Source organism: Rhinatrema bivittatum, chromosome 15, assembly GCF_901001135.1.
Source record: "Rhinatrema bivittatum chromosome 15, aRhiBiv1.1, whole genome shotgun sequence".
Classification (NCBI taxonomy): Eukaryota; Metazoa; Chordata; class Amphibia; order Gymnophiona; family Rhinatrematidae; genus Rhinatrema; species Rhinatrema bivittatum.
The window spans coordinates 13443143-13462066 of record NC_042629.1 but is presented as its reverse complement, the minus strand read 5'-3'; the positions used below and the strand labels follow the sequence as shown (position 1 = coordinate 13462066).

General features: G+C 46.0%; 2 protein-coding genes across 8 annotated transcripts in view; one reads left to right on the top strand and one right to left on the bottom strand.

Annotated features, from left to right (window-relative positions):
* The window catches only part of ARL13B (ADP ribosylation factor like GTPase 13B), a 102936-nt gene that overhangs the window by 2171 nt on the left and 81841 nt on the right, over positions 1-18924 (top strand). For all 6 annotated transcript variants that reach the window (XR_003852905.1, XR_003852906.1, XM_029578981.1 and 3 more), the window contains exons 2-4: positions 3581-3753; positions 7386-7456; positions 7989-8238. Coding sequence is in view for 4 of the 6 variants with exons in the window: in XM_029578981.1 (XP_029434841.1) it covers positions 3695-3753; positions 7386-7456; positions 7989-8238 (380 nt within the window). In the remaining 2 variants the exon portion in view is untranslated. The remainder of the gene's footprint in view (positions 1-3580; positions 3754-7385; positions 7457-7988; positions 8239-18924) is intronic.
* STX19 (syntaxin 19) overlaps positions 15122-18924 on the bottom strand; it is a 114761-nt gene continuing 110958 nt past the window's right edge. For both annotated transcript variants that reach the window (XM_029578987.1, XM_029578986.1), the window contains exon 3: positions 15122-18037. In XM_029578987.1, coding sequence (XP_029434847.1) covers positions 17085-17966 — 882 coding nt within the window. In that variant the 5' untranslated portion in view covers positions 17967-18037 and the 3' untranslated portion in view covers positions 15122-17084. The remainder of the gene's footprint in view (positions 18038-18924) is intronic.

Below are 18924 nucleotides of genomic sequence, written 5' to 3'. Positions count from 1 at the left end.
CAGCTTCCCTCTAGTTCAGAACAAAGTCAAATTACAGTTCTATGTAGAAATCTTTCTTCAGCCTTAGTCTGGACCCGATTTCCTTAATTTCCACAAGAATTTAAATCTGATTTGTTACTGAAACATATAAGGACAGCTGCAATGCAACTCACCCCCTCTTCTGAAGATGGCATTCAGCTCTCCAACCCTGCTCAGAGGCTCCTTTCTGATCCCGAGGGCTCTCCTTACGCTTCCTTAATTCACTCTGTAAACTCCCAGATTAGATTTCCCTTCACATTTCCCAGGCTTGCTGAGATGCCTTCTCCGTTCCCCATAACCCCGAGAGAGGGTTGCAGCTGCCTCATCCTTCTGGCCTGGTGACTCTGAGGGAGCCCCTCTCATGTCTGAACCAGGTAATCCCCCTTTCCAAAAACCTAGCCCTTAGGGCAGGGCTTCCCAAACCTTTAGCCAATGTGACCCCATTTTAGCACTTAAATTCACAGGACCCCAGAGGACGACCAAACCTAATTAGTGGGGGTGTAGTTTGCCTCCAGCAATCCCTCCACTCACCATCCCTGCACTCCAACCGATCCCCTCTCTCAACCTTCATCCCTCTCAACCTCTGCCCCTCCAGCTGATCCCCTCTCCCCTTCCCAGCTTAGCCTCTCGCTCACCCACTCCAGCTTTTTACATCCTCCCCACTGAACCTCTCTCACCTCCAAGCCATTTTTGTAACCCCAATTGATCATCTGTCACCCCTTCCTCTCTCTTTTCTCACATACCCCCCCCGCCAGTTGATACTCTCACCCCTAGTTCCTCTCTTGCATCCCCCCTCTCACCTTCCACACAGCCAGGCCTTCTCCCACTGATCCAACCCTCCAACACTTCCTGTATCTGATCCCTCCCTTCAGACAGCCCCCATCCAAACATCCCCTTGTCTAGGATCAGCAGCAACATTTTCCTTTGGGCATCAGGCGATGTGGATGACAACTAGTGGGAAGAGAGGGCAGGCTGATGACAGGGGCAGCATCTTTCTCTTAGGTAAGTTCAGTGATGGGAGAGGATAGAGAAGTGACAACCTGCACAGACCTGTGCACACTCTGCCCACTCTTCCCCAATGGCTGGTCCAATGCCTGATGTTGATCTACAACTGGCAGCAGCATTAGCAATGAAAGTCAGCACCGGATCTGTGAGCCAGTAAAAGCTCACAGGCCCTGCCGTGGCCCCAGTCCCTCCTCACACATGGCTTCCTGTTAACGTGGAAACTCAAGCGAGGGCGGGACCATTGCAGGACCTGAGAGTGAGTGCACGCCAGCTCAAAGATCCCATGCTGATCTCCACTACCTCTGCTGCTGGTGATGTCTGGAGAGGACTGCCCTCTGAGGCATTTGTGACCCCGGCTGGAGGTTTTGTGACCCCATTTGGGGTCCCGACCTACAGTTTGGGAAGTTCTGCCTTAGGGGTAATCCAGTCTGTCTGTCAGAGTTACAATGCACTCCCTCTGACCCCTGGATGACCTTACACTTTCTCCTTTCATCATACCCTTAACCAGTTTCCCTTAGGAGAAAACACCAATCTTTCAAATATTATACACTCTGCCCCTTCTCTGTGGCACACAGGGTCCATATATACAGCCACCTTGGTATTTGGGGTTGATTAGACTTGTACTGCTATCATACCTTATGCTCTTCCTTACCACTAAAATCCTCCCAGGCATCTCCAGTCTTATAGATCCCTCCTTATGTGCCCTTTTTTGTGTTCCCTAGGCTTATTGCAAACTAACGTGTAAGTATAGTAGTTATTTGATAGGAATCAGCTTAGGAAAAGTAGAAGATGAAATGTTTATCAGTATGTACTGTATAATAAATGTATAGGATTCTCTTCTGGTCATGCAGGAGAAGTGACATAGTCCTGCCCACATATTCTGGATAATATCTAAATTCCCCCACTCCCCTACCCTGTGCCAGGGTCATTACCTCTCGCCTTCTTTTCCCATCCACCACCTTTGTTTCTTATTTTTCTCTACATTAGGTTTTTTTTTTTTTTACATTTTTCCCTAATTTTTCAGGCATGTTCTTTCATAAGATTTGCCATACTGGGTCAGTCCAAGGATCTATCAAGCCCAGTATCCTGTTTCCAGTAGAAGCCAATCCAGGTCACAAGTACCTGATTGGATCCCAGTGGACATCTATCCAGCCTTAGCTAAAGCTGGTTTCTTTCCGGTCCCATCCTCAGGATGCAGAGCGCAACTCCCACCTTGTTTGTCCAGCTTGAAATAGAGCAACTGTTGCTAGGATTCGTGGAGCAGCTGTAGGTCGCTGCCACGTCTCCCTCCCGCTCCCCAAGAGACGGGGAAGAAGGGGGCATTGCTCAGCCAGGCTGTGGTGACTCTGCTTTAGCTACATCGCCAGCTCAGAGGCTCATGAGCACCTTGAAGCTTACCTGTGGCTCTTGATTGGCTGAGCAAGACTAGTGAGGTAGCTGAACGCCGCTGACATCATGGGTTGCCGAGAAACGAGGAAGTGAGACTAGGGAAGGCTGGAAACAGAGCTGCCGCTAAGGGTGGGAGAGCGCTTCAGTGGGATCAGGACATGGAGAGGGCCGGAGCAAATGCGATGCTGCAAGGGACACTCATCATTGTGGGGGAGGGGGGGATGGAGGCCTGAAGCATAGGAATGCATCCTGTCATGGCTGCCAACTGGCTGGCCTTCATTATGGAAGGCTGGCTGCTGACAGAACCTGGCAATTAAAGTGGCAATATTCTGCTGACTGCTGGCCTCCAGCAGCAAAGCCTCCTGCCCTCCCTCTCCACAAACCATCTTTGCACCCCTCCCCACCCTGCACTCTTGACATGTTCTTTTCCACACTGCCACCACGGCTGAAGCAGAGGCTGGTGATGGTGGCTGCTGCAATAGTTGGACCTGGGACCAGCCTCTGTTTCAGAAGAACAGGCGCACAGGGGAAGGGAGGAGAATTAGTGAAGAAGAGGTCTGTGGGGATAGGGAGGTGCTGGAGGGGAGAGGTCTGGGATTGAGGAGGCTTGGTTATAGAGGAGAGGGAGAGATGGAGTGGGCTGGATATATATTTTCATTTTTCAAAGTTGGAAACTCTCCAGTCCCTGGAAAACTGAGGGAAGGTGGGAGGAAGTGCACATGTGTGTGAGAGATGTGCATACTAGATTGGGGAGAGGATGAGTGCAGGAGTGTAATCCTGTAGGGTCTGACCCTCTGGTCTGTCAAAATCTGAATCAATCACACCCACACCCCAGAGTAGCCAGGGCTTCGCTCTTGGTGTAGTTTTGATGGCATTTTATACCTTTGGGATGGTTCAGTGAGGTGATCAGGGATGTGGGCCTGATAGTTTTGTTGTTGTTGGTAATGGTAGTGCTAGGCATGCATCTGGTCTGCTTTCTCCTCCTCCTCATGATCTACTTGGCTGATCCTCAGATGCTGCTGGAGTTTAGGTGCAGTGATGAGAGAGCTGTGGTGCTGTAGTAACCCAGTCGATATGTTTCTTGTTGAAGGATACAGTCTCCAGGGCTGATGGGGAGGTTTGTTTTGGTTACGCAGCTCTGTTGATCCTTCTGTTTTCCTATTTGCAGGGACGGTGGCTAGTGCTTCCTGTGTCTCCTCTTGGCGGTGTCCCCTGCAGCAGATCGTTGCTGGCTGGCTGGCTGTTCTCAGCCTCTCGTGCCTTGCATGGCTGGGAGGAAGGAATGTTTAGTCTCATGGCTAACTGCTGTGACTGGCTGAAACAGTGGCGCCAGCCCATCAGGTGAGCCTTGCACCCATCTGGGAGTTCTCAGGCATCAGACTTTTCTTCCTAAATTCTTTTGCTTTGCTTATTCTCGCTAAGCACTGAATTTACGCCATCTTGGGGATGTTTAAATGTTCTTCTTTAGATGTGAATTTGCCGGTGTTTCTTTTCCTGTGGTATTCCCAGGGTGCAGATATGCATTCTAAGAACTAAAGTGGCAGCTTCCATCTCCCACGTGGGAGGCGAGTTAGGGGGGCGGAGGGGGAGTGGATCCTGATAAGACCTCCCTTTTACCAGCCTGGTAGTAGCTTGTAAAGCTGGCAAGGGACATCCCTGTTCTCAGAGGCACTGACTGCCAGAGATGCCTGCTACAAGGATAAATGTGGAGCTGTAAAAAGACTGGATGTTTTTAAAACTTTCTGAGCAGTACTAGTGCTTTCTGCATTCTTTTAAATAGGTTAAGCAAGAGTAACAGAAAAAGACCAACTGTCCATCCAGTCTCTGAGCTTACTTCATCTTTATATTTTCTGTTTAAAAATAAAATTAAAAAAAGTCTTCTCCTATACATTTTGGAAAGGCGAAGATTCAAAAGATGTGAAATGTTTTTGCTCCTTGAAGTGCATTAAACATTATTTTATACAGAGATGTCCCACCGAGCACAGTAAAATGTGACCTTAGCAATTAGAAGTATAATGTCTGAAAACTGAAACTTTACTTCTGGAGTTTTCTTATTTTACACAAAGTTTTATGCTTTGCTTTTCAACTAATTGCATACTAGACCAGCCCACATGTTGAAATTGCAGGGAGAAGTAGGTAAGGGGAGGACAATTTTCTAACTACGGTGCTTTCATTTGCTGAATTTTTCTGTGCGATATTTTGTTTGATTTTTTAAAAATAATTTTTAAGCTTTATGTATCACAAAAAATCAGTCAGTTGCAGCTAATGGACATTTCCCATTTTCTAAATATCTTGTAAGGGATAGCAAGTGGGCAGAATAGCTGGGCCGGAGGATCGTTTTCTGTGATGCTGCGGACTGGCCACTCTTGGAGACAGCATGATGGACCATTGGTCTGACCATCATTGATATATTCTTATTTTCTCACCCTAAGAACATAAGAAAATGCCATACTGGGTCAGACCAAGGGTCCATCAAGCCCAGCATCCTGTTTCCAACAGTGGCCAATCCAGGCCATAAGAACCTGGCAAGTACCCAAAAACTAAGTCTATTCCATGTTACCATTACTAATGGCAGTGGCTATTTTCTAAGTCAACTTAATTAATAGCAGGTAATGAACTTCTCCTCCAAGAACTTATCTAATCCTTTTTTAAACACAGCTACACTAATTGCCCTAACCACATCCTCTGGCAACAAATTCCAGAGTTTAATTGTGCGTTGAGTAAAAAAGAACTTTCTCCGATTAGTTTTAAATGTGCCCCATGCTAACTTCATGGAGTGGCCCCTAGTCTTTCTATTGTCCGAAAGAGTAACCGATTCACATCTACCCGTTCTAGACCTCTCATGATTTTAAACACCTCTATCATATCCCCCCTCAGTCGTCTCTTCTCCAAGCTGAAAAGTCCTAACCTCTTTAGTCTTTCCTCATAGGGGAGCTGTTCCATTCCCCTTATCATTTTGGTAGCCCTTCTCTGTACCTTCTCCATCGCAATTATATCTTTTTTGAGATGCGGCGACCAGAATTGTACACAGTATTCAAGGTGCGGTCTCACCATGGAGCGATACAGAGGCATTATGACATTTTCCGTTTTATTCACCATTCCTTTTCTAATAATTCCCAACATTCTGTTTGCTTTTTTGACTGCCGCAGCACACTGCACCGACGATTTCAATGTGTTATCCACTATGACACCTAGATCTCTTTCTTGGGTTGTAGCACCTAATATGGGACCTACATTGTGTAACTATAGCATGGGTTATTTTTCCCTATATGCATAAAAAGATCTTCTGCCACCTATCCAAAACAAAAAGCCAATGCATCCCAAATCCTATAAAGCTTTTGACTTGATTTGAAGGATAGTAATCATTTCTTCTCAGCATTTAGTCCTCATACAGGCTGATGCAATATCGGCGTGAGGAGCTCTCCTGACGCACACCGATCAAGTTCTCGGGCACCCGATTTAATGTTTAAGTCGGCTGCCGCGGTAAAAAAAGGAGGCGCTAGTGGAAATTATGCGCCCCTAGCGCCTGCTCGGCAGCGGGTGCCCAGGAGAGGTGGCTGGCAGCGGGTTAGCAAAACGGATGCTCAATTTTACGAGGGTCCCTTTTCCTAACCTGACCGCTGGCGACACTTTTTTTTGTGTTCTCCCTTTTCTTCCTCCGATTTAGTATTGCGACAATATTAAGTCAGAGGAAGTACAGAAAAGCAGTATTATCTGCTTTTCTGTACACTTTTTGGGCTGCTCAAAAATTAACTCCTGCTCCAGGGCAGGCATTAATTTTGGAGAATAAAAATGTGCGCTTCGGGCACACATTTGTTTTGCATCGGGGAGAATAGCTAATACCTCATCAACTTGAATTTACATGTGATGAGCACTATCAGCTTCACGGGGGGTTGGACGCACGGTCTGGACACGCTGAGCATACTGTACTGCATTGGCCTGATAGTGTACTGATTGCAGGAAGCGTAACTCTGGAGAGCCAATGTCCAGCATATTAAGTTAGTGCAATACTCGTCTCTCCTGCAGCTCATGTGCTGAAATGCACCAACATGGCAACCACTCTTCTTAGTTGAGGGTAGGGTGGATTTTGGGGATGGGGTGAGCAGATGGTTGTGGGATTTTATTCCTAGGTTTATGTATTTTATTTCTGGTTGTGTAATCCACTTTGGGCTGTTTTGAAATTGTGGAACATCAAGTTTATTAAGAATGAAATAAAGAAATAGTATCCAGTCTTGAATGTGTGTATAAACTGACTAGGGAAATTCTAAATGGTTTAATAAAAAATGGGGCCGATTTTAATTCCTACGCGCGCGGTACATTTGTGCACACTACCCGGCGCGCACAAATGTACACCCGATTTTATAACATGCACACGCTGCCGCACGCATGTTATAAAATCCAGGGTCGGCGCGCACAAGGGGGTGCATACGTGCACCTTGCGCGCGCCGAGCCCAAGGGGAGCCCCGTTGGCTTTCCCCGTTCCCTCCAAGGCCACGATTTGCGCATGCCGGCTGGCCAGGTCCCGACACAGGCCGCTTTGTCGGGGCAGTTGGCCACGCCCCCGGACCGCCCATTTTAGCAAGCAAAATAGGCTCGGCGTGCGCAGGGGCAGATTTCCTCAGGTTGCGCTCGTATGTGTCCTTTGAAAATCTGCCCCCGTGTTTGCAAGCAGTACTGATTAAACTGGGTACAGCAGTGATTATACTAAATTCATTTTTGTAGTGTAGTGGAGTTAGAACCTTGAGGGCTTGAAGGTGCTGGAGCTCAAAGGCATTGCCCTGGGGGGAGCAGAACCAAGAACTGGGACTGGCGATGTTGCTGCCAAAGCAGTCAGTACCCCTGACAGCTCACTGTCATGATGGCATGTAATATAAAAAGGACTGATAAAGACTGCTCTCGGATATTCAGTGATCTGCCTTGCCCTCCATATTAGACCTTGAAGTAGACTCACGTGTGTTTATCTGTGTTTTCAGAAAAGTGACACTGGTGATGGTGGGTCTTGATAACGCTGGGAAGACTGCAACAGTGAGGGGGATTCAAGGAGGTAAGACGTCTGCACATCATCAGTCCGTGGGCTCCGCAAGGGCAGCCAGGGTTTTAACCTTAAAGGGGGTTAGTTTTAAAAGGATTTACACACATCAACCTCAGTTTATCCCCTGGGGGAGGGGACCGGGGTGGAGGACATGTGTAACTCAATTACGCGTGTACTTTTTCCCTGCACTTGCAGTAGGTCTTCCAAGGGTAGTGCTTGGGCTAAAGTCTGTGGGTACTGGGCTCAGTGTAGAGCTTTGCTTGTATTTTGTCCAAGTGCTGGCGGAGCTCTTTTCAGAGTTTTGCTTTTATTTATATCGGTTCTTGTTAGCTTTTCCTATTACATGAACTTCAGTAAACGTATTCTTTAGTTCTTGGTGTAACTAAGGTAAATTGGCCCGCAGGGCAGGAGCTTATTGCTATTTAGTTCCTTTGTGTATTGTGCGCTGTTGTATTAATGACAACAAAAGAGCCTGAAAGGAAAGCTCAGTTTGGCTTATTAAAGCGTGCTTGAGCCCATTTCCCCTGTTTCCAATTTGACGCAGAGTCTCCTGAGGATGTTGCTCCCACCGTTGGGTTTTCTAAAGCCGACCTCAAGCACGGGAGGTTTGAGGTCACCATCTTTGACTTGGGAGGTGGAAAACGAATCCGAGGAATCTGGAAGAATTACTATGCTGAGTCCTTTGGGGTAATATTTGTTGTGGATTCCAGTGACGCGGAAAGAATGGAGGAGACCAAAGAGACCATGACAGAGGTCCTGAGACATCCCAAAATATCTGGAAAGCCAGTATTAGTGTAAGTAAACTCCTGGAAGAGAGTTTTCTAACTTAATTGAATAATTATTTTTTCATTTCTTAAATCATTCTGAATCCTTCCCTTCCACCTCAGAATTCAGGACTTAATTATTTTGAAAGGGATCTAGCCACCTAACAATGGACTTAAGCGGCTCAGTCCCTCTGGCCTAATATTGCCTGGTGCAGAGCAATTTATTTTATTTATTTAAAAATATTTATTATCCATCCTGAGTGGGTTACAAAACACCATTCATAATAAAATAACATAAAATCTCAATAGATACTGACACACACATAAAACTATGAGTTAGAACAAAAAATAATATATTCAACAATTTGGCCTGCTTTAACTATTAAGATAATAGATACTTAGTTAAGCATTATCACTAAACTGGCAAGAGTTTAACTACCGGTGGTGTTAAATTCATTAGATATAGTCCTTGTGTAAAAAGAAAAGATGTTTACGTAAAGACTTAACCACTATCTCAGCTCTCAAATATGATGATAGAGTATTCCACAGTGTTGGGCCTGTAAACCATGAAGGTCAGCTCTCATGTGTCTGTAAGATGAAACGACCTTAGGCAGGGGGACCTCCAATAGGCTCAGAGTACACATTGGGATGTACTCTGTACATTCCCAGATCAGTCCAGACAAGTGCGTTTATGCATCCCTACCAGCAGATGGAGGCAGAGAACAAAACTTTGATGCACTGCTGCTTACCCAAGAGTGCCACCTAAAGTCTCCAGCAAATGGTAGAGGTGCTAAACCTGTAGTCTGGAAAAAAAAGATTTTTTAGAAGTTGGACTTTTGATGCGGGCTCCTTTGTGAACCATCCCTCAGGTGGAGCGGGGCGACTCGGGGGTTGGAAACCCCTGGCTGGTGCTCGCCCTGGTTGGCTGGGGGTTCTGATAGCCAGGGAACTGGCTCCCTCAGAACTTCAGAGGTCCCTTCCTGAGGATTTCCCTTCTTGTCAGGGAAATATCCTGTGCCTTTAAGTTTAAAAAAAAAAAAAAGACAAGGCCTTGTTGCTTTACAGCGGCTGCAGGAGCGGTCATGGCACGGCAGTGAGTATGCCGAGGACAGCGGGAGCTGTCGGCATTCCGGGAGGGTCTGATCCAGGGGCTTCCTTTCCTGTCTGCTCCCCGGGGATCCAGAGGCTTGCGGGAGGCTTTTGGGGTGCGTCATTTCCTGTTGACAGGGTCCTGCCTTTCCACGGGTGCGGTTTGAGGGGTTTGTTTTTTTCGGCGCCGCAGTTGCAACTGATTCCCCGGAGCTTTGGGAGTGAGCGCGGCTGCGGACCTGTTCCACGCTTTTTCCTACGCGCCGTTTGGCCAGTTGTTTGTTTCAGGGCTCCACTCTCTCTTGGTCTGCTTGGGCGGCTTGTCTTTCAATGTGCCAGGTGCAGCATGGTGCCAAAGCCACAAGTGGAAGCTTGCAAGGCCTGCAGCATTTGGTCTGCGCTTCTCAACAGCTGTTCCTCTGCGCTGCCTGTGCAGCAGGGGGTGAGGGAACGTCGTCAGGGGTGACCTTGGGGTAAAAGATCCCACGCGCATCTGGACTGCGACTAGGAGCCTTGGGGGAGCCCGGGAAGGGGAGGGTGCGGTCCCGCTGGAGATTACGGGAAGGAGGTAGTGGCAGCCGGAGAAGCTGTGGATTTGCCGCCTCTTTTGTCCCCTGTGGTGAGGGGGGGGGGGGGGGGGGGGGGGGGAGGGAGTCAGAGGTTAGTCTTCAGGGGCAGGGGCCCTTCGGCTCCCAATCCCGACGGTTTCTCTCCAGAGTTTGTTTTACTGTTCCACAAGACTTTCTTAGCTAGGAAAGGGTTGAGGGCTAAACGTCCTAGGGAGAGGCTCATCCCGCGCTGTCGGGATCTGGGTCATGAAGGTCCTGAGGCTGATCCTGGAGAGCTGGGTGATTCCGATGATTTGCAGGACACAGATCCAGATGAGGATGTGGACATGACTGCAATCGTGGATCCGTAGGCAAATAAGGAGGATCCAGATCAGGAAGATTGCCCGGTCTCAGAAGGAGATGACCCGAGGGTGGTCCGTTTGTTCAAGAAAGAGGAGTTGCACCCTCTTAATCCTCAGTTGTTGCAGGAATTGGGGGTTAAGGTGACTCAGGAGGAGTCTGATAATGAGGGCGTGAATCCGGTCCTGGATGGGCTGCGGGGCCCTCCTGGTGCTTTTCCTTTACCCAAGAAGATCCATAAGTTGGTGAACCCGGACTCGGATTTTCCGGAAGCGGTTCTAAATGTGGGCCAAGCCATGGCTAAGCTTTACTCTCTGATGGAGGAGACCTTGGCACTCTTATAGGTACCGAAGGTGGTTGCAGCAATTTTGGCAGTCACCAAGAAGACGACTATTCCGCTAGCAGGGGCTGCTGTTCTAAAGGATGTGCAGGACCGCAAGTTGGAGATTCAATTGAAGTGGATGTTCATAGTCTCTGCTTTGTCTCCAAGCTGCCATTTGTGCTAGCATGATGCAAAGGGCGTGCCTGTGTTGGGTACAAAAATCTCACGATCAAGCCTCCTCCGGAGAGGACAAGTCTTCAGTTGGCATACTTGGAGGCTGGAGTGGCTGTATGACTTAGTACACACTTCAGTCAGGAGCATGGTCTTGGCGGTAGCAGCCTGCAGGCTTTTGTGACTGCGGACTTGGTTGGCGAACATGTCCAAGGCACAGTTGTGTAATCTCCTATTCAAAGGAAGGCTCCTTTTTGGAGAGGATTTGGACCAGCTGATGAAGTCTTTGGGGGAGTCCAAAGAACAAGTTGCTAGAGGATAAAACATCCACCTGAAGCTCTTCCCATCATGGGCCCATTTTCGGGAGTCAAGTAGGTTCTGAGCTGGCAAGTCCTCGTGCCAAGCAGACTAGTGGAAGACAGCTTAGCCTATTCCTCTGTAGAGACGGTAGGAGGCTCCTGCAGCCCTGCCTGGGTTAGTGCCGTCTAAGGGGCTGGGGGCGGAAAGTCATTCTAATGAAGTCAGCTTAGCCTATTCCTCCATAGAAGTGGTAGGAGGCAGATTGTCCAGCTTTTACGAGGAGTGGGTCAAAATTACCTTGGACCAGTGGGTGGTGGAGGTAGTGCGCGACGGTTACGCGTTAGTTTTCTCACCCCATCAGGGAAGTCTTTCTAGAGTCCCATGTAGCCTCCTGGAGCAAGCGGGGAGGCAGTGTGGGGGACTCTGCAGTGGCTGTTGCAGCTGAACACTGTAGTTCCCATTCACGAGACGAGCAAAGGTGGGGCAGTTACTCCATTTATTTTGTGGTCCCCAAGAAGGAAGGAACATTTTGGCCCATCCTCAACTTGCAGGTCAACTTGCCCTGAAGGTCCCTCATTTTCGAATGGAGATTTTGTACGGTGATTGCTGCAGTCCACAAAGGAGAGTTTCTGGCGTCGCTGGACTTGATCGAGGCCTATCTGCATATTCCCATTCGAAAGGACCATCAAAGGTATCTTCGGTTCATTGTGTTGGGCCAATACTACCAGTTCCAAGCTCTTCCCTTTGGTGGCAAGGGATTCTGGTGCACCCTTATCTGGATGATTTGCTCATTCAAGCAAAGACAAATGAAGAGTGTGTACAGTCGCTTCAGCGAATGTTGAACACCTTGCGGTCATTGGGATGGGTGATCAGTATGGCAAATAGTCACCTGCTGCTGACACAGACATTGGAATATCTGGGGGTGCTGTTCGACACCCAGAAGGGCAAGGTTTTTCTTACTCCGGAGAGATTGACAAGGTTACAGTCGCAAGTGATGCGTCTGTTAAGATTGTTGCTGCTGACTGCCTGGGATTATTTACAGTTGCTAGGGTCCATGGCTTCCACGTTGGACTTGGTGGTGTGGGCTTTCGCACACTTGAGACCGTTGCAGAACGCGCTTTTGTCCAGATGGAATCCAGTGTTGGAGGAGTATCAGATACCATTACCATTCTCTCAAGGTTCCAGGTCCAGTCTGTCATGGTGGCTTTTACGGCCCAACTTGGAAAAGGGTCGGGACTTGGAAAATCTAGACTGGGTGGTGGTGACCACAGATGCCAGTCTCAAAGGCTGGGGAGTGGTGTGCATGGGAAGGATGGCCCAAGGACTTTGGTCGGAACAGGAAAGTTTAGATCAATCAATCTCCTGGAAGCAAGAGCGGTATAACGGGCGCTGAATGCCTTTCTTCCCTGGGTCAGAGGCAGGATGGTCTGGTTATTTTTGGACAATGCGACCACAATGGCCTACATCAATCGGCAGGGAGGAACAAAGAGTCAAGCGGTGGTCCTGGAAGCCTTTCAACTGTTTGCGTGGGTGGTGAATCATCTCGAGGGAATTGTGGCCTCCCATGTCGCGGGGTTGGCAATGTGCAGGCAGATTTCCTCAGCAGGCAGCAATTGGATCTGGGGGTGTGGGAATTGTCCCTGGAAGCTCAAGACTGCATCTGTGCCAGGTGGGGTGTTCCTCAGTTGGACCTCGTGTCGACAAGAGCAAACATAAAGACGAGGTTTCTAAGTTGCAGAAGAGAGGCCAGTGCAGTGGGACTGGATGCTCTTGTGTGTCCTTGGCCGTCGGGGATACTCCTGTACATGTTTCCCCATGGCCATTGGTCGGGCGAGTGCCGCGACGAATAGAGTCCCACCTGGGACTAGTGGTTCTAGTGGCTCCTGAGTGGTCAAGACGTCCGTGGTTTGCGGATCTGGTACATCTCGCACAAAGGGTCCTCTCAGACTGAATCACCTGCCACACTTGCTGTGACAAGGACCTATATTTTCGGATCGGGAGGATCAATTCTGTCTTGCGGCTTGGTTTTTGAGAGGCGGTGCCTCCTACTGAAGGGATATTCAGAGTCAGTTATTGCTACCATGCTCCAAGCCCGGAGACCAGCTACATCTTTAGTGTACGTCAGGGTCTGGAGGGTCTTCGAATCCTGGTGTCTGCCGAGGCAGCTGGATCCTTTGCAGGTGGATATTCCGCAAGTTTTGGCCTTCTTGCAGGAGAGTTTGTCAAGGGATCTGGCCTATAACTCTGTCTGCATTCAGGTTGCAGCCTTGGGATCCCTTAGGGGCAAGTTGTGGGGTAAAGCTCTGGTCTCTTACCTGATGTGGTTCATTTTCTTAAGGGGGTGAAACATTTGCGACCGCCGGTGAGAAAGCTGTGTCCAGAACGGAACCTGAATTTGGTTCTGCGAGTGCTCTGTGATGCGCTTTTTGAGCCTTTGAAAAGGGCGATGTTAAAGGGCCTCACGCTGAAGATGTTGTTTTTGGTGGCTGTTTGGCCCGTATGATTTCAGAGCTTCAGGCTCTTTCGTGTAGGGATCCTTTCTTATGCATTTCTAATGAAGGGATCACATTGAGAATGGTCCCCTCCTTTTTGCCGAAGGTGGTGTCCTCTTTTCGTGTTAATCAGTCGGTGGAACTTCTAGCCTTCCTGAACTGGTCCAAGGATTCCCGTGGGAAAGGGAATTGCATCTTTTAGATGTGCGCAGGATTATTCTGCGGTATCTGGAGGTCACTAATTCTTTCTGGTGGTCAGATCATCTTTTTGTGCTGTTTGGGGGCACGAAGAAAGGTGATAAGGCGCCCAAGACCAAGCTTGCTTGTTGGCTAAAGGAGATCATTTGTTCTGTGTATATTTGTAAGGGTCGCAAGATTCTGGTGGGTCTGAAAGCACATTCTACAAGAGTGCAAGCGACCTCTTGGGTAGAGTGTCAGTTACTCTCACCTCAGGAGATTTGTAAGGCAGCAGTGTGGTCCTCTCCATACTTTCACCAGACATTATCGTTTGGATATGCGGGCGCAGGAGGATGTGTCCTTTGAGTGTGCTACGAGCGGGTCTTTCGGGTTCCTGCCCAGTTTAGGGGGGCTTGGGTTCATCCTGCTTGTCTGGACTGATCTGGGTATGTACAGGAAAGGAAAATTGGTTCTTACCTGCTAATCTTCATTCCTGTAATACCACAGATAGGGACCCACCCCGTTGCTGCCGAAAGACTGTTTCCCTGCTGATCATTGTACAAGTTTTCTAAGAGTTTCTTCAATTGTACATAAGATTTTGAGTGGTCTGGAGGCTCCAGCATAAGGGGGTTTCAGCCCTGTTTTATCCCAGTTCGCCCTAGTAGGGGTTTTGAAGTTTATCTTGGCTTGGGTACAGGTCAATACTGAGGGACTGCAGGTGGCATTCTGGTTAAGTAGCATTGCCTCAAAGTTTTTTGTTCTCTGCCGCCATCTGCTGGTAGGGATGCATAAACCTGCTTGTCTGGACTGATCTGTGGTATTACAAGAACAAAAATTAGCAGGTAAGAACCAATTTTCCTTTATCTCAAAATGCTTTATAGACTGTTGTGAGAATTTTGTATCGGATATACTAAACGAGAGGTAACCAATGCAGAGAAGACAATACAGGTGATATATGATCATTGTGCTTAGCCCCTGTGAAGACTCTTGCTGTCAGATTCTGGAGGGTCTGAAATCCTACTGCGGTGGAAGCTGGCATCCCAGAATAAATAGCATTGCATTAATCCAGACCACTCAATATCACTGAAAAAGTACAGAAGTCGTCAGTATTCAAAATGGTTTCAAGTGAGACAGGAAGTTTAAAAAACAGATCTTTTACCATTTTTCACTTGCAAGATAAAAGGTAAGCAGTGTTTGTAAATCACTCTCATAAATATTTCAGTAAAAGATAGAAAGGCACCGACATACAGTCCTTAGGACTATACAGTAGATTAGTCTATGAACTCCACACCACAATAAACCATAATACTATGTGTAATAAAACTACCGGTGTAAGTACCTTGGTACAATTGGTCATGAACTACTTCGCTAAATGACTATGTCTAATGATATATTGTAACCGAACCTTTGACGGCACCTGTTAGAATGTACTATTGTATACTTTTACCTACATTAAATATGTGCCTACATGTAAACCGTTGCGACGGTATTTAACTTAGCAACGGTATAGAAAAGTTTTTAAATAAATAAATATTATGCGAATAGTCCATTCTGCTAGCTTTAATGACAATGGAAGGTCATGTAATGTTCGAGTTAAAATAATCAGTTTGGTCTTTCTATGTTTGACATCAGTTGATTTGCTGATCAATGGTTTCATCCATTGTTTTATGGCTTGAATATAAATAGCCACTTCAGTTAAGACATGAGAAACAGAAGAAGTCATCAGAACAAGCAATTGTATGCCATTGGCACAGAGGTGATATTCATTGCCCAAACCTGATAATAACTTATAGATAAGGCACAAATATAGATTGAAGAGAATCGAACCTTGAGAAACACATGTTGCCAGAAGGCTCAGTTTTGAAACGATTGTCCTGTTCTAACTTGTTGCATCCTGTTTGCCAAGTAAGGAAGAAACCAGGAAAGAACAGTGTCTTGAATGCCAATATAAACTAGTCTAGACAGTAAGACTGAATGATCTAACATTATTAAAGCTGTGAATATCTCTAGAATACAAAGCTTTTTCCAGCATCAAACCCTCGGCAGAAAACATCAAGACTTGACAAGTGCAGAACCTCGCTGTTATAGCCACGCCTGAAACTCTTGATTGTGATCCAGAAACTCATACTCCGCTCAAAGTACTTTAGACAGGAATGGTAATGAGGGCATAGGACAATGTCTTCACTAGTGTACAATCAAGGTTTGACTTTTTCAGAATAGTGCAAGCAGTCACTTGCTTTAAAGAGGATGACAGAGAGAGGTTTACAGACTTTGCCATGGCATTGCTAATCTTGCCACAAAGAGCTTTTAATACCATGGTAGAACAGAGATTAAATGGACACAATGAACTAATTTTATTTAGGTAGCTGCTAATTTCAGTATTGGAGACTTTTGTGCCTGCAAGTATATGTTGATGATTTTGAATGGGAAGGTGAGCAGAAACCATGGTAATTTTCTGATGAAAAAAGAATTGTTCAGCAGAGAGCAGGGTTTCTGATAATTATTAGGCTGTTGTATTAGTTGATTGACTGTACAAAAAAGTTCAGCAGGTTTTCTCCCAGCAGTATGAATCTTTCTATCATAATAGCTTTTTATGGTCTTTGTCAGAAGCCTATAGCATTCTAGCTGGTTTGAGCTACAAGGCCTTACAGTTGAGTGTGGTGACAAAAATGCCAAATGTCTCTATATCTGCCATAGAAAGGGTATGGAGAAGATACTAGGAGTTGCTAAAACAGAATAAAACTGGCTATAAAAACAGAACAGAAAATGCTTCCTACCCTGAAAAAACTAATGTACTTCAGTTAAATAAAGCTACTTTTTAAGCAGGCATATCCATGGCATGTTAAGGGGGGGAGTTTGATTTTTGAATTGCCTGTATGTAGATTCCAGTGCATACTCCATCCACAGTTACTTTTAAGTAAATTATCAAACAAAAACCAACTAGGTAGTTTTCCTTTGAAAATTTGCTTAAGGTATTTGATGCTAAAATGCTCCTCTACTTTACATGACGTAAGTTACTTGGAAATTATCCCCTTTAGATATGGCAACATGGATAATGTGGTTTAAAACTTGGACAGATCTCAGTCGTAAGCTTGGAGGGGACATCTTTTCACTTCCCACCTCTGCCAAACATTTTCTTTTCTTTGCTCTTTAATATAGTCATGTGTTTGAACATTTTTAAATTTGTAGGAAGCATGTGGGACTGCTACTCCGAATAATTCAGTATGCTCCAAAGCTTTTGAAATTAAAAGTGCATGTAATATTTGGTTTGAAATACTTTATATAATAGCAGATAGCTAATGTGTTCTCAAAAACAGATTTTAGCATGTGTCAAAAATGTATTTGTCGATTCAAAAGTTATTTGCTGATGAGAATGCCCCAGGAATATCCAGAAATGATCTCCAAGGGTGGCACCCCTTAACTACAGCATGGACAGCAACAGCAGCATAACATTCTGCAAGGATTCCTCTTCCTGTATTTAGCGGCCAGTTTAAATTTCTCTGTTGAACTCTGAACATAATCTTCGGTGTTACTTGTGGCCATTTCAATATTATTGAGCACGTCCCCTTGCTCTTCCACCAAAAGCGAGATATGAATGAAGAGGTCCCTCAGCTCTTTGATTTGGTTTTCCAGGTTGATGAGTTCCTTGTGTCTCTGCTCTATCTCTGAGAGCTGAGCTTTCGTGATCTTTGCTTCGGTGAGGAGGTTTTCATTGAAGACCTCCCATTTGCCCTGTTCAAACATTTTATTCACTTCTGGCTCAGATACTTCCTTTCCTGCGACCTCCAGCTGCCTGATGATGAAGGTCTTGCACGTTTGCTGCTTGGTTGCAATAGTCTCGTTGTACAGACACATGGTATTTTGAAAGTGCCTGAAAAGCCCAGCATGTTGGCCCTTGAGTATCCTTGTGAGACTGGCTGATGGGCCATTCTCGGCTTCCACCCTTTTTGCTAGTTTTGCCAGAGCATCCAGACGCTTGCTGATATGCTCTGCCTGAATTTTGATGTCTCTTGTGATGTTCGACTCCTTTTTGATGACACTGAATCTCCTCATGGAAGACACCAGGGTCTTCTGCTGCTGACCAAACTTTTGGACGTTGTCAGAGAAATCAGTGATGTCGTCATGAAGTTTCTGGACCTCATGCAGATAATTTTCAACCATGGGCTCTTTTTCATAAACAATGGCTTGCTGTTTAAAATCCATGTGTTCCCCTGCATCCTCGGTAAATGCTGCATTATTCTCTCCGGAAGCCTCCAGTTCCTTTGCTCGCTGCTTAAGTTCCTGGAGACGGTCTCTCATTTTTTTTTAAAGTGTTAGAAATAGAAAATTGAATTTGTTCTTTTCTTTAGAAAACCAGTTTCACCATAATCCTAAGGAAATAGTTACAGAGAAAAAAAGAAAATAATATTTATGTTCTTATTTTCACAAAAAGTGAAACAAACTACAAAAACTCCAGGAAACATACTGGCTGCAGAGATAGCTGCATACCACATCCTTTACACAGAGAGCAGCTATCAGAAGAATGCATGCTGAAGATATTTTTGGCTATTCAGAATGAGAGAAAATTTTTGAAAAGTTGAAGTTCCATATTTCAGTTGGCTTTTTACTAAATTTGTATTTGTTTTATATTACTTGTATAACTTTTTATTGTGTTATTTGTTTACTGATGTTTGTTTGTTGATGGCTTAGTATGGGTTTCCCAATATAAGCAGAATATACAAGCTTTTAAATAAGATTGGCACTAAGCTGGACAAAGGCAGGAATTTGAAAATGCCGCCAGTTTTGACCTCCCCTGGTAGCGCTGGATGAAAACTATTCAGCTATGTTGGAGGAGGTCTGGCGCATTCTGGGGCAGAGCGGCATTATCCAGCTAACTTCAGGCTAGCTGAGAATATTCAGTGTTAATTGTTTCCAATTAATGGCTTTCCACTTAGTGAATCTTTGATTAAAAAGTATTCTGGTTCAGCAGTAAATCATTGTAGGATTGTGCACCTAAGAAGATGTGCATGAGAGAAAGCTAAGCTAAAACCTTAAAATAAGCCATCAGTAGTAATAGTGTTATTGTTTAATTATAATAAAAGTGCCAATCTTCAAATTGTCTGCATAAGGAAAAAAGCCACGCTTCTTTTTATCTGCGGACTGCGCACCACTTTTCAGAGAGAGAGCATGTGTACGGGCGTGCTTTCAATTGGAAACTTGTTGTGGGTAGAGAGCATACACGCCCACTTACACACGCTTTTTCTGCTGGTAATTTTTG